The following is a 15672-nucleotide window of genomic DNA, read 5'->3' on the forward strand; positions in this document are numbered from 1 at the left end:
CTGACTTCCAAAAAATACAAATTTTCATGATAAAAATTACAGGGGTTCCAATCCTTCCCCACTCCATCTAAAACTAGAAAAATTGTCTTTAAACTTTAAGACCCCTTTCAAACTGGGGTGTTTTTCAGGCGCTTTTGGGCTAAAAATTGAATCTGTAAAGTGCCTGAAAAATGGCTGCCCGAGGGCTTTCACACTTTAGCTATGATTAAGCACTAGACCTCTGCGCGAAACGCGTCAGCTATTTATATCCCACTGCTTGCTGTGCTTTTATCCTTTTGCACAAATAAAGGCTACCTTTTTAGGGTTATTTTTTGGTGTGCGGCTGTCCATCTACTTTTCTTCTAATTTTTGGCTTTCACACTGAGGCGATGCGCTGGCAGAACGTTAAAAAAAAAAAAATCTTGCCAGCGGCATCTCTGGAACGGTGTGTATACCGCTCCTCCACTGCTCCTGCCCATTGAAATCAATGGGCATCGTTGCCGAACACCAGCAAAGAGCCGCTATGCGGGTGGTTTTAACCCTTTTTCGGCTGCTAGCGGGGGTTAAAGGCCGAAAACCTCCACAAAAATGGCGGTAAAGCGCCGTTAAAAATTACGCTTTACCGCTGCCTCCACCCCAGCATGAAAGGTGCCTAAAGCCCAACTCCAGGAAAGGAGAAGCGTGTTAACCTGATCCTCCATGCTGCTGGCAGATGACGTGTCAGCAATGGGCTGCCCCTTTGATGTTACACTCCAATACAGGGCTATGGACTGGTCTTGGCGACGTCAGGATCTTAGACTGCTGGGGGCGTGGGTGAGAAGATTCTGCAGTGACCGGTCTAGCAGTGCGGAGGATTGGGTAAGTAAATCTACTTTGAGAACTCCCCTAGACCAGGGATATGCAATTAGCGGACCGCCAGCTGTTGCAGAACTACAAGTCCCATGATGCAGGGCTCGACAAATCCCGGGCGCCAGGTCGCCATGGCGACTAGAAATAGGGTCCTGGCGACTTGGCTTGGAAGGGGGGGCCAAAAATAAATATATATATATATATATATATATATATATATATAAATATATATATATATTTTTTGTGAGCTGGCGCCATCTGGTGGTGGCCGTTGGTATTACAAGTTAAGCATTACAAGTTAAACAGCAATTCTAATGTCATTTTTCACTATTTTTCACTGCCATCTTCTTCCCTCTAATTAGAACCCCCAAACATTATATATATTTTTTATCCTAACACCCTAGAGAATAAAATGGCGATCGTTGCAATACTTTATGTCACGCCCTATTTGCGCAGCGGTCTTACAAGCGCACTTTTTTGGGAAAAAATTACACTTTTTTTAATTAAAAAATAAGATAACAGTAAAGTTATCCCCATTTTTTTTTTAATATTATGAAAGATAATGTTACGCCGAGTAAATCGATACCAAACATGTCACGCTTCAAAATTACGTCCGCTCGTGGAATGGCGACAAACTTTTACCCTTTAAAATCTCCATAGGCGTTGTTTAAAAAATTCTACAGGGTTGCATGTTTTGAGTTACAGAGGAGGTCTAGGGCTAGAATTATTGCTCTCGCTCTACCAATCGCGGCGATACCTCACATGTGTGGTTTGAACACTGTTTACATATGTGGTCGCTGCTCACGTATGTGTTCGCTTCTGCGCGCAAGCTCGTCGGGACGGGGCGCGTTTTCTGGCTCCTAACTTTTTTAGCTGACTCCTAGATTCCAAGCAAATTTGTCAACCCTGCCATAATGCATAGCAAGACTGACAGCCACAAGCATGACACCCAGAGGCAGAGGCATGATGGGATTTGTAGTTTTGCAACAGCTGAAAGTCCGCTAATTGCATATCCCTGCTCTAGACCTTACCAGGCAATTAACCCTTGCAGTGTGGCTGCAGCCCCAATACAAGGGATACGTTTTATGTTTTCTAGGAGTTGGGCCGTTATGTAAAATGACAGATTACTTCATTTATGTCATTTTTTGATTTCACTTGTAGTTCTACTTTCATTTAGTTTTCTGCATTATTACTTCACCAAAACTACAGGCAATCTCATATATTACCCGTTTATGTCAGAGGACTCTCTCAAGCACGCTATGCCTTCATAACAATTCATTCGAAAACAAATTAACTTGAATTGAATATTTTGTACAAGATATATACAAAGTATATGATTGTCAACCAAAAAGTTTCTTGTGATGAACCACTTCACATGATCACCAAAATGGATCTTAGAAATGTCACCAATGAGATAAAAAAGGATCCGGAACATTGCACAGATCGGTGTGGTCAGTCCAATTAGAAAACGACCCGCGATAGTCACTGGAATGCTCTTGGTTGGATCGGGGCCAGACGCGGCTCTTCCAGATAAAACCTCAGTGCACTTTATATCTTCCCTGGAAAGGCGTTTTGTCCTTCATTCGGTCTTCACTTCCTTGGCGGCTGCCTCTTTTACGATCGGCGCGGGTGGACTCTGAGTCTCAGGATCGTATCTGTGTTTGTAGCCGTAGGGACGGAGGTGATGCACCAGATACTCCAGCTGGTACATTGTTGTAGCATCTACGTAGTGAAAGGAGACGGCTAAGTCTGAGCAACAGCCGGGACCCTGGAATGGGAAAGAAATGAGAGAAACCAATTATACTTCTGTTTAATTACCGTATACTAATTACCGTATACTTCTGACTTTGACTTGCTGAACAAAAATAAACTCCTATGCGGCATATACTGCAGCTTATTTTCACTCAACATCTGTTCAGAAAATGTGCAGACTGCATCACCTGTAGAGTGTCCCAAACTAATTCCATGAAAAAATAAGTTCTCACATTGAAAAGAAAAAAAACGTAGACTGGGTTCACATATGTGCGGATTGGATGTGGTTTTCACTGCATCCAATTCGCATGACATGCGAGTTGAGTGGCATCTTGATATAGCGCTGTTATTTACCCTGTAGGATCTCAACGCGCTGGTACATATACAAGGGCCAATTTAGACAGGAGCCAATTTACCAGCATGTTTTTAGAGTGTGGGAGGAAACCAGAGTACCCAGAGGAAACCCAGGGAGAACATGCAAACTCCAGGCAGATGGTGTCGTGGTCGGGAATCAAACCAGTGACCCTTTTGCTGCTAGGTGTAAGTGCTAACCACTACACCACTGTGCTGACCTAATGACTGGCTCTCAATGGTGACAATTCACATATGTCCTGGACGGCAAAAAAAAGGGTCCTGTTCAGGTGCGCATTCAGGCAAAAATATCAGATCTGAACCTGTGAACAGAAATGCACTGGACCCCAAGCTGAAAACCACGGCCTATGTGAACCCGGCCTCAAAAGCCGAACATTTAAAGTTCCTCTCTCCTGCCTTAAGATAAAAAAGGCCTTCCGTGTGCAATAGCCCCCCTAATACTTACCTGAACCCCATCTCTATCCAGCAATCTCCATGAGTGCCTTGGCCGTCCGGGACTCTCCCTCCTGATTGGCACAGACACAGCAGCGGCGCTATTGGCTCCCGCTGCTGTCAAACTCAGCCAATCAGGAGAGAGAGGGCGGTGCCGAACCACAGCTCCGTGTCTGCTCTGGTGCCCCCATAGCAAGCTGCTTGCTGTGGGGGCCCTCAACAGGAGGGAGGAAGGGGCCAGGAGCTCTAGCCAGGAACCTGTGAAGAGGAGGATCTGGGCAGCTCTGTGCAAAACCAACTGCACAGAGTAGGCAAGTATAGCACGTTTGTTAATTTACTATAAATTAAAAAAAAAAATCACTTTAAAGTAGTTACATTTTTATTTATTTTTTGTTCTTAAAGCGGAGTTCCAGCTTGTAAAAACAAGTTAAAAGTCAGAAGCTACAAATACTGTAAACCTCGGATTGCGAGTAACGCGGTTAACGAGCGTTTCGCAATACAAGCAGTTTTTTTATAAAATCCTATTTTCATTTCCATTGACTTCTATGGGGAAACTTGCTTTGCCATGTGAGAGCTTTGGATTATGAGCATTCTCCTGGAACGGATAATGCTTGTAATCCAAGGTTCCACTGTAGCTGCAAACTTTTAATATAAGGACACTTACCTGTCCAGGGATCCCACAATGTTGGCATCCCAAGCTTATTTATCCATCAGCATCGGGTGCTGGCGCCGGCATTGCAAATAAGGGCAACCGGCAGTGAAGCCTTCAGGCTCCAAAGATGGTTTCCCACTGCGTGAGTCGCACTGCACTTTCTGAATGGTCCCGCCATCTTCTGGGACACACACAGGCCTCAGAAGGCAGCGTGTGGGGGGGGCTGAGGAGGAGGGGCCAGACATGGCATAAATCGCTGTGCAGTGATTTTACCAGGAAGTGGGAGCGGGTACCTGTCAAAATCAGGTACCTGCTCACTCCCCCCACCTGAAAAGTGCCAAATTTGGTAGTAGAGGGTGCGAACCAGAGGAGCTTCCCCTTTTGGGTGGAGCGCTGCTTTAATGCCTACATACAGGATGACGTCACGATCTGACCACATGCGTAGACATGCCGAGAGTGCTTTGCGTTGGTTAAAAGCAGAAGTTCTCTCATCGCCCCTCTTCTCCAGAGCCGCCATCTTTACTGGTTCCAACGGACATGTTCCTGTAGAAATGTCTGTGCATATAAGTGGGTGCTGAAGTGACCACCGCCTGGAACCGTAAATAGTCACAGCGAGAGAATGTCACCAGCACATGGATCTCCAAAGCTTTATTCAGCGATCACATTGTTACAGCAGGTAGCAATGTTTTGGGGTCCTGCGAGGCTCCAAAACTTTGCCATCTGCTGTAACTATGTGATTGCTAAATAAAGCTTTGGATCCGTTCTGGAAAAACATGGGTGGAGATTTACTAAAACTGGAGAGTCCAAAATCAGCTTCCAGGTTTTATTGTCAAAGCTTAAGGCTGGGTTTACACTACTACACTACTTTCATCCTACTTTGCTCTGCTACATTGGTCCTACATCCATCCTACTTTCATGAACAGGATACTACTTTGGTCCGACTTCAATGATATTCAATGGGCCTGAAGTAGGATCAATGTAGGACCAAAAGTAGTACAGGGAGCATTTTCAAAGTCGGACCGACTTGTGTAGGATGCTACAAGACGCTCTCATAGGGAAACATTGAACACAGAGCAAAGTAGGATGAAAGTAGTGTAGTATGAAAGTAGTGTAGTAGTGTGAACCCAGCCTAATAGAACAAGCTGAAGTTAGAAGCTGATTGGCTACCATGCACAGCTGCACCAGATTCTGAGTGCTCCAGTCTTAGTAACTCTCCCCCTAGGTGTGCTGGTGACTAGGGCTGGAAAAAAACTTGGTTTGAATCTCGAATCGAGTTGCGATAGCAAATAGATTCAAATTCTGACCAAATCGATTTTCATTTTTTCTCCCATAGGTCAGCGCTTCGCGGCCTCGCCTAAAAACCCTGCCCGCATCGATCCTGGGAAAAGGCTGCGAGCCCGCTCTCGCCCTTTTCCCAGGATCGCGGCGAGCTGCGGGCAGGATTTTTAGGCGAGGCCTAGCCCGTGGCCTTTTCCAGGACCGCGGCCGACTAGGCTGAAGCCCAGGACCTCGCCTAAAAAATCCTGCCCGCAGCTTGCTGTGATCCTGGGAAAAGGCAGCGAGGCCGGACGACGCTCGTGGCGAGCAGGGTTTTTTAGGCGAGGTCGTGGCTTCGGTCTAGTCCATGGCCTTTTCCCAGGATCGCCGTGGACTAGGACGAAGACGCGTCCTCGCCTAAAAACGTAGGACCGGCGCGGTGTCCATGAAAAAAAAAAAAAAAAATTAAAAAAAAAAAAAACACACACACACACACACACACACACACACACACACACACACCTCGATTCGTATTGTGAATCGAGTTTAAAAAATAAATAAATCGCAGATTTTTGCCTAAAATCGCCCAGCTCTACTGGTGACATTCTCTTGCTCTCGCCATCTTTACTGGGGGCACGTGCAGACATGTCACGAGTCTCTATCGGGTCTACAGGATATGACGGAGATCCCCACGCATGTGCAGACGCACTGTGGGATCTCTGGAAGTCCTCACAGCGTATCTGTGCATGTATGACCTCCAGCAAACTGGATCCCGAGACGTGCAAAGAAGCAGCCAAGATACCGTTTGTGAGAAGTTGCACACACACACACACACACATGCTGCAGGGGGGGTCATGTTATGTAACAGAACATAAAGCTCAATGTGAAGGATTGCGTTTTCCTTTAGAGCAGTGTTATTCTCCTTTAGGCAATACAAGCAGGAAATGTCAGCACGGCCACATTTCTGTGCATACTATAGATGAGATCACGTTAGCTTGGAAAAGGACACAACCAGTGGCGGAACTACCGCCATAGCGACCCACGCAGGCGCTATGGGGCCCGCAGCCGAGTGGGGCCCGCCGATGGGGAGGCAGATCGGTGCGCTGTGACAGTTACAGAACCGATGCTGTTTTTCTCTCCCTCCTGTCGGCAATATTTCTGTCACAGCGCACCGATCTGCCTCCCTGTTGTAGCCACATGTGATCCTCCTATGTCCTATAGGTGCCTGGTCTCCCCCCAGCGCTGCCTGTTTTCCTCTCCCTAAAAGCTGGGAGATTCGTCAGGACACTGTGAGAGCGGGGGAGAGCTTGCCTGTCTTAATGCACAGGCACTTCTGTGAACTGCCCAGGGGTCCTAGGTGCATGGGGGGCCTTTGAAGTTTCCTCCCAGCAGGTTCGGGCAGCAGTGGTAACAAGTCTCCTCACGTTGGCTCTCTTCTGCTACAGTGTACAGGTCAGTTCTGTTATCTGGCTGTGTCTGCAATGCTCTCTCCCTGGCATCCTCCTCCCCTCCTCAGACACTATCTGGCCGTCCTGCTCCCTGTCGTCCTCACACAGATCCATTCATCTTTGCCTGTCACACTGCTCCTCTCAGATGCTTGTTATCTCTCCCCCTCCCTTCCCTGACTTTTCCCTGCAGACACTTTACCTTTACACATGTGTGTCCCCCAGGATCTACAAACATTACAAATGTCTGGAACCCCCCCCCCCCCCCCACCTTGCACACCCCCAACACTGTTTCTTTACTAGGCAATGGAGATCACTCCCTCTCCCCTTCCTGCCAGACAGCCCATTTACTTTTTATACTATGGCTATTTATTACCAGCTTAGAGTATGCCCCATGCCCATCTCTGATTATCCCTCTCCAGTCTCCTTGACAGCGATCTATCTGCCCCATCTCATACCCACCCCCACTTTTACTCCCCCCCTTTTTCTCCCCTACCCCATGATTCTCATTCCCACCCCATTTTTTTTTTAGGGCTTAAGGAAGGACCCCGAGGTGGAGCATCTTACTACTGCTGCTTGTGTGGGTGAGATGTGTACTGTGTACTGCGCCAATCCCTGCTGACCCTCTTCTCCTATTCATCCCATGTGATTGGCGCAGTACATATCCCACCCGCACAAGCAGCAGTAGCAAGATGCTCCACCTCGGGATCCTTCTTTAACCCCTGCAAAGCACCAGAAGAGAGACAGAAACTCTGATGGGGAAGGAAGAGGGGAATTGTCTTTCCTGTTGTATATTTAGCCCAGTTCCCCTGTAAGTTTATACGTTTTTTTTGTGCTTGTGTATGTTAAAAATGATTTTTGTGGTGTATTGTTAGCAAAAATATTTGTTTTGATATTTTTTTAGGGGGGCCCTGTCAGGTAGGCTGTACGGGGCCCCGTGATTTCTAACAGCAGCCCTGGGCGCTGCGGCAACACAGGGGTGAAAAAATCCTCTCTACTGTCACTTGTCAATACAGAAGCGCTGCTGTATTTACAAGTGACAGCGCTCTCCTCCCGACAGCCGTTTAGAACCCTCTCTGCTCTACAAAACACATTGTCTATCTATCTCTATGTGAAAGCAGAGAGGGGAGGGGGGGAAGGGGTGGGGGGTGTACACAGACAGGAGCTGCTCCACTAGGGTGACCACATTTCCAAACTACCATTCAGGTACACCCCCCCCCCCCCCTCCCAAAAATCAGGTGGGATTTATGATTTCTCCAATCACAAGCAGGGGGCGGGATTGTGCTCCTCCAGGCATTCCCAGCCAGGGCAAGTACCGTCAGTGAGTAAAGCAGTGATGTGACGGCCTTTTTTGGGGTCATAAGATTGGCCGGGGGGGTGGCTGTGTCAGTTTCATTCCGGGACACTGTATTGTCCTGGAATGAAGGTGCCTGGGACAGACCTGCAAAATGTGGGACTGTCCCGGGCAATCCGGGACACGTGGTCACCCTATGCTCCACGGACATGCAGTGAGTTACAGCTTCTCTTCTGCAGCCCATCTCTGATGTTAGTTGGGTGACCGGAATGCTCACTACTGAAAGGGGGAAGAAGGGGGGTTGATGCCAGAGGAATGTGTATTGATGGGGAGAGGAGAGCTCTGTACTTGGGAAGGAGGGTACTTGCATGTGCACAGATCACCCCTAAATCCTGCACACTGTACACAGATCACCCTTAAATTCCCCCATACACAGCTCACCCCTCAATCCTTATACATTTTATATGTAGGTCCACCCGTATGATTTTTCCGTGCGCTTTCAGGGTTGGGGGACTTTTAGTTTTTTTTGGGCGGGGGGGGGCGTCATTGAAGGACCCGGCCTTGGGGCGGCAAAGGAAGTAAATCCGGGGGGGGGCCCCATACAACATTTTGCTATGGGGCCCTGTGATTTCTATTTACGCCCCTGGACACAACTTAGCATGACGGCGACTTTTTTACAAGTTTTTGATTGCTGAAATTACATCTGATATTTAGGTCTTAAAAACGCAGTAAAATATTTCAGGCCGGGTTAGGTTCACTTTAACCACTTCAATACCACCGGTCATGCAACACTGTATCCAAATTACATTTTTATAATTTTTTGGAGACAGATAGGTTTTTTTTAAATGGTACTTAAATCGCCACTGGTTTTTTTTGCTAATTAAATATTAATAATAATAATAATAATAATAATAATAATAATAATAATAAAAAAAAAAAGACTGAAAATTTTGAAAAGTTATAAAATGTTGCAAATAAGTAATTTTTCTTCTTCGCTGATAGGCTGCAATGATAGGCGCTGATAGGCTGCAATGATAGGCTGCAATGAGAGGCACACATAGGGCTGCCCCGATTATCAGTGTAAACAATGTACTGACAGCCTTGCTGGTTATTGTCTCTCTCTTCCTCATACAGACACAGCGGTACGTGAGGAAAGGACTGCCAATGACCTTCAAGTATGTCTACATGTGACCAGCTGTGATTGGACACAGCCGATCACATGGTAAAGGGCCCCAATCTGTGATCAGCTATGTCCAAAGAAGACAGCGGTCACAGTAGGGTTGCCACATCATCCCTTTAATCCACGACACATTAATTACACAGGTTCTGAGGTTGAATTAATGCAGATAAGGCACCAAATTAGTTTAATTACCACCTTAATCAGCCACCGAACCTGTGTAATTAATATGTGTCCTGAATTAAAGGGATGAGGTGGCAACCCTGGGTCAGAGTGCGCCTGATGCGCGCGCCCCCAGGAGGCAGGATTCAGGGAGGATGTCCATGGACCCCCCAGAACTGGATGACCAAGCTGTAGCAACTCCCACCACCACCCGGTATAGGCAACTCCCACCACCACCACCCGGTATAGCCAACTCCCACCACCACCCGGTATAGTTCAGTGTAAAGAAGTATTTCCAGTCCATTGCCTGTATTAGTTCTGCTCTTGCAGACTAATTGTAAAGCAGTGATGGATTAGAGAATGAGGTGTGTCAGGGATATTGCCGGGTGTATCCCTACTCCTTCCTATATATAGCAGGAAATATGTGCATAATGGCCCGAAAAGAACTGGACAGACAGGTCTGCTGCAAGGGCCACCTGAGAGGAACGTTTAACCACTTGTAGACCGGGCCTTTTTCTGTCACTTACATGTAATTATCAGTGTTTTTTTTTGCTAGAAAAAAGCTTTAAAGCAGAGGCCCTAGAAAATAAAATTGTGGGTGTTGCAATTTTTTTGTGTCACACGGTATAGGCACATCATTTGTTTCAAACACCATTGTTTTGGAAATATTACAATTTAATTAATTTTAGTGCACAAAAACATCCAATTGTTTGGTAAAAAATATAAGAGATGTTACACCGAGTATATAGATACCAAAAATTGAATGGGTTTAAAACTGCGCATGTCTGTGGGACGGCGACAAGCTACATTGTATTATCCATAGACAATGCTTTAAAAGCCTTTAAAGGTTATCATCTTAGGAGAACTGGTGCTATATGCAGCCCTCAAAATTTCCACTCGCCTACTAGCATTTGGCGAGTGGATTTAAGCTGGGGGCGAGTGATGCCAGGGCTGCATGACCAATCTCCCTCCAATCTGTGCCTACACTTAGAGTCCAGATGAGATTGGCGGCCGAAGAGGAAAGGTGCATGCTCGGGAAAAGTAGTCTGGTGAGCCGCGCACAGGCAGAGCAGTACACAGGTGCTCTCCTTACAATTCTCATTAAGCCATGGGACCTAACAGTATGACCTCTCTGAGTATGCCCCCCTCCCCCGGGCCCCGAACAATGTAGCTGGAGAGCAGAAAGTAATGAGTGAGGTGGAGGATTGCAAAAATGACCACTCCGGTGCAGCGCTCACTGAAAGTTGCCCTGACATGAGAGCGGCAGCCTTCTAGTTTGTGCAGTTTTCTTCTCCTTGTGCTCTATGTAAGTGTCCAACAGTTTAGCCTGAGCACTGTGAACAGACTGGTCTCAATGTGTGCTGTGCGCTGTCAGTGTGCGCTGTGCTATGGTGTCAATGGCTGTGCAGTTGTGTGGATCTCAGCGCTGGATTGTACTCCCTCCCGCTGTGCTGCAGCTCCTCTCCTCTCTGCCAGCCTGAATAAAAGGGGGAAGTGGGGACATGCAAGCGTGGAGCCGCACACACAGACTCCTGATGATGAGATGAATGGGAGAGAGAGAGAGGATGGATGGGAGTTGCAGAGGAGACAGCAAGAGAATGGGGAAGAGACCCAGTTCTAGTGCCCTGTCCCTCTGGTCTGCCCCCAGTGCCCTGCCCCTCTGGTCTGCCCCCAGTGCCCTGTCCCTCTGATCTGCCCCAGTGCCCTGTCCCTCTGGTCTGCCCCCAGTGCCCTGCCCCTCTGGTCTGCCCCCAGTGCCCTGCCCCTCTGGTCTGCCCCCAGTGCCCTGCCCCTCTGGTCTGCCCCCAGTGCCCTGTCCCTCTGATCTGCCCCAGTGCCCTGTCCCTCTGGTCTGCCTCCAGTGTCCTGTCCCATTTTGTTAAAGTTGTTGTTGGTAATATTTAAGTTTGTAACTTGATTCTGCATAAAACATTGTCATTCCATGAGATAATCTACTAGGGCGTGTTTACGGGTGCAATTAGGCGCAGGGCAGTGTATGAATTAGGTGGGGCAACTGGTGGCGAGTAACTCTTGAGGCCTGGCTAGTAGCTCAGGACTTGAAATTTTGAGCCCTGCCATATGTATTGCTCCCGATCTGATGTCACATGTGTGGTGCGATTACCGTTTACGTATGTGAAATATGGGGTAGTTCCTCAAAAATGAAGTATAGAAAAGTTAGGGGCAGGTATCATATGCATTTTTTTTTACAATTTACAAATTTACATTTTAACACCGCTTTTAAATGTATTGATTTTTTATTTTTACACTGGACCTCTTTTTATATTTATCACCTTTATTGTTCTAACAAAGAACGTAAACATCCCTTGTGATAGTAACAGGCAGTGAAGGGTCCTCTTTACTGAGAAATCTGGGGTCCATTTGACCCCAAATGTCTCCTCTGCCCTTAAATCAGTGTAACCGAAAGTGACAACATACTTTTCACTTCGTCTTAATGGTCGGAAAAAAAAACTGATCGGGGCCGTTCCAGTCCCTGATCAGCTCTATGGTCAGCTGGCGGAAGCGCCGGCTTCAGTCTCGGGCTCCCCATTGGGGTACTCCATGCTGCAATCTCAGGTTACCCAGTGGGATGGGAGAGCCTAGGAAGGTGGTGGGAGGGGTGGACCGCTTGTAAAAGCAATCCAGTGGCCAATTAGCTGCTAGGATTGCTTTAAGTAGAAAGTGCTCCGCCAGCTCTAAATAAATAAATAAAAAAAAAGGATACCTGCAGGCATCATCCCGGTAAAACCAAAGTCCGGCGATGTACTGGTAGGTCTCCCAGTGGCAAGGCATTAAAGCAGAAAGGGGTTGTTAAACCTCTGCATTTTTCACCTTAATGCATTAAGCTGAAAAACCTTTATTGCAGCAGCGCCCCCTTATACTTACCTGAGCCCCGTAATTCCCACGACAGGAGACTATTTGCATTCATACCACCCCTAAGTAATGCCCACATGTCAGCATGAACCTCCATGACTGAAAGAACTGAATTCCAATGAATGAAAGGGAAGTTCCAGGGACAGTCGGGATGGGGCTGAAAGACTAGATGCTGGATGTCCTCTAGCCAGAAAAATAGGCAGACTATTGGACTTGCTGCTGCTTATAATGCACAGCAGAGAGGAACCCGTACAACGGTGCAAGACTAAAGGGAAAGCGTCGCTCATCCGTAATCTTTTACATATACAGTGGAACCTCGGATTGCGAGTAACGCGGTTAACGAGCGTTTCGCAATATGAACACTGTATTTAAAAAAATCCTAACTTGGTTTGCGAGTGTTGTCTCACAACACGAGCAGGATTCAGGCCAAAGCAGTGTGCAGTACCGCGTTTGGCCTGAGGTGGGGGGCGTCGGAGTCGAGCGGCGCCGTTTGGAACGAAGTCTTTCCGAGGTTTGCCAATGTGTCCTCTGGCCTTTACGGCCGTTTCCGAGGCTCTCCGTTGACCCCCCCCCCCCACACCTCTGGCCGCATGCGGTATTGCATGCCATTGAAGTCAAAAGAAACAAATTATTTTCGTTTCCATTGACTTCAATGGGGAAACTCTCTCTGATATGCGAGTACTTTGGATTACAAGTATTCTCCTGGAACGGATTATACTCGTAATCCCAGGATCCACTGTACAGTACATTGTAAGTAATGAGGATTCATTAGGAAAGGAGAGTTTAGGAGTAAATGAGATTTAATACAAGGCTCAGGCGGAAAGTCTGAAGCCAAATCCTTTAATGTGAACCTGTCCGGCTTACAAAGATAAGGCCGACAAATGACCTCCGTCCACCAGGTCCGGCCTCTTAGAAATCCAACCGCTGATCCCAAAGAAGGAAAACAACTTGCTACACAGGAAGAAAAAAATAAATCCCTTCATTTAATTGTGTTTGGGTACAGTGTCGCACGACCGCGCAATGGTCAGCTAAAGCGATGCAGTGCCGAATGGCAAAAAGTTCTCTGGTCAGGAAGGGGGTAAATCCTTCTAGGGGTAAAGTGGTTAAAGGGGTTGTAAACCCTCATTTATTTTAACCACTTCCCGACCGCCGCATGTATATGTACGTCCACAGAATGGCACGTACAGGCAAATGGGCGTACAGGTACGTCCCTGCCTAGACGTGGGTCGGGGGTCCGATCGGGAGCCCCCCCGCTACATGCGGTGGTCGGATTCCCGCAGGGAGCGATCCGGGACGACGGCGCAGCTATTCGTTTATAGCCGCTCCGTCGCGATCGCTCCCCGGAGCTGAAGAACGGGGAGAGCCGTATGTAAACACGGCTTCCCTGTGCTTCACTGTGGCGGCTGCATCGATCGTGTGATCCCTTTTACAGGGAGACACAATAGATGACGTCAGACCTACAGCCACACCCCCCTACAGTTGTAAACACACACACTAGGTGAACCCCAACTCCTTCAGCGCCCCCTGTGGTTAACTCCCAAACTGCAACTGTCATTTTCACAATAAACAATGCAATTTAAATGCATTTTTTGCTGTGAAAATGACAATGGTCCCAAAAATGTGTCAAAATTGTCCGCCATAATGTCGCAGTCACGAAAAAAAATCGCTGATCGCCGCCAATAGTAGTAAAAAAAAAAAAAAAAAAAAAAAAAATTAATAAAAATGCAATAAAACTATCCCCTATTTTGTAAACGCTATAAATTTTGCGCAAACCAACCGGATAAACGCTTATTGCGATTTTCCCCCCCAAAATAGGTAGAAGAATACGTATCAGCCTAAACTGAGGAAAAAAAATATGTTTTTTTATATATGTTTTTGGGGGATATTTATTATAGCAAAAAGTAGAAAATATTGAATTTTTTTCAAAATTGTCGCTCTATTTTTGTTTATAGCGCAAAAAATAAAAACCGCAGAGGTGATCAAATACCACCGAAAGAAAGGTCTATTTGTGGGGAAAAAAGGACGCCAATTTTGTTTGGGAGCCACGTCGCACGAGCGCGCAATTGTCTGTTAAAGCGACACAGTGCCGAATTGTAAAAACGCCTTTGGGCATTTAGCAGCATATTGGTCCGGGGCTTAAGTGGTTAAACAACAAATACTTACCTCCACTGTGCAGTTCGTTTTGCACAGTGTTGCCCCGATCCTCCTCTCCTGGGGTACCCCGGCAACGCTCGCGGCTCCTCCCCACATCAGTAAACCCCCTAGGAGAAGCGATCTCCTGGGAGGGTCACCTTGCGGGCGCGCACCCGAGTTCATCGTTTTCATGCATAGACACAGAATGCCGGACTCGGCCCCGCCCCCTGAGTCATTGGATTTTATTGACAGCAGCGGGAGCCAATGGCTGCGCTGCTATCAATCTATCCAATCAAGAGCCGAGAACCCGGGCAGAGAGGTACATCGCTTCTCCGCTGAGGGAACGAACAGACGGTCAGTGTCAGAAGTTTTTTCACCTTAATGCATAGGATGCACCAAGGTGAAAAAACACGAGGGTTTACAACCCCTTTAATGCCCCGTACACACGATCGGAAATTCCGACAAGAAAACCGTGGATTTTTTCTGATGGAATGTTGGCTCAAACTTGTGTTGCACACACAAATCTTACGATGAGCCGAGATCTATGAAGTTCAATAGGCAGTTCGGCTCTTCTGCTTGATTCTGAGCATGCGTGTTTTTTTGCACGTCGGAATTGCATACAGACGAACGGATTTTCACTTTTTCCGTTGGAAAAATAGAGAACCAGCTCTTAATCTTTTGTTGGCGGAAATTCCGACAGCAAAAGTCCGATGGAGCCTACACACGGTAGGAATTTCCGACCAAAAAGCTCACATCGGACTTTTGCTGTCGGAATGTCCGATTGTGTGTACGAGGCATTCGAGTTTCAATTTGTATGCAATCAGGCAGGCCCTTGCACTACATGGTTTTGGTATATCTGAAGACAAGGGGGTAGATTCAGATAGATTAGCGGATCTTTAGATCTGCGTAATCTATCTGATTTTCAATCCGCCTGCGCAAGTTTGAAAGGCTAGTGCTGTATTCAGAAAGCACTTACCTCCAAACTTGCGCCGGCGGACCGTAAATCCCCCGGCGGAATTCAAATTCCGCGGCTAGGGGGAGTGTAGTATTTAAATCAGGCGCGTCCCCTCGCCGATTTAAATGCGCAACCGGCTAAATTTGCCAGCGTGCATTGCTCCCAATGACGTCGCTAGGACGTCATTGGTTTCGGCGTGAACGTAAATTACGTCCATCCGTATTCGCGAACGACGTAAAATTCAAAACTCGGCCATACTTAACATAGGATACGCCACATATAGCAGGGGTAACTATGCGTCGGAAAAAAGCGACGGGCGGGCGTTCGTTTCTGAATCGGCGG

The 15672-nt window shown here is 47.2% G+C and overlaps 1 protein-coding gene across 1 annotated transcript in view; it reads right to left on the bottom strand.

Annotated features, from left to right (window-relative positions):
• Window positions 1-2106: 2106 nt before the first annotated feature.
• The window catches only part of C1GALT1 (core 1 synthase, glycoprotein-N-acetylgalactosamine 3-beta-galactosyltransferase 1), a 35791-nt gene continuing 22225 nt past the window's right edge, over window positions 2107-15672 (bottom strand). The window contains exon 3 of the mRNA XM_040352285.1: window positions 2107-2596. Coding sequence (XP_040208219.1) covers window positions 2408-2596 — 189 coding nt within the window. The 3' untranslated portion in view covers window positions 2107-2407. The remainder of the gene's footprint in view (window positions 2597-15672) is intronic.

The sequence above is a fragment of the Rana temporaria genome, chromosome 5 (assembly GCF_905171775.1).
Source record: "Rana temporaria chromosome 5, aRanTem1.1, whole genome shotgun sequence".
NCBI classification, from domain to species: Eukaryota; Metazoa; Chordata; class Amphibia; order Anura; family Ranidae; genus Rana; species Rana temporaria.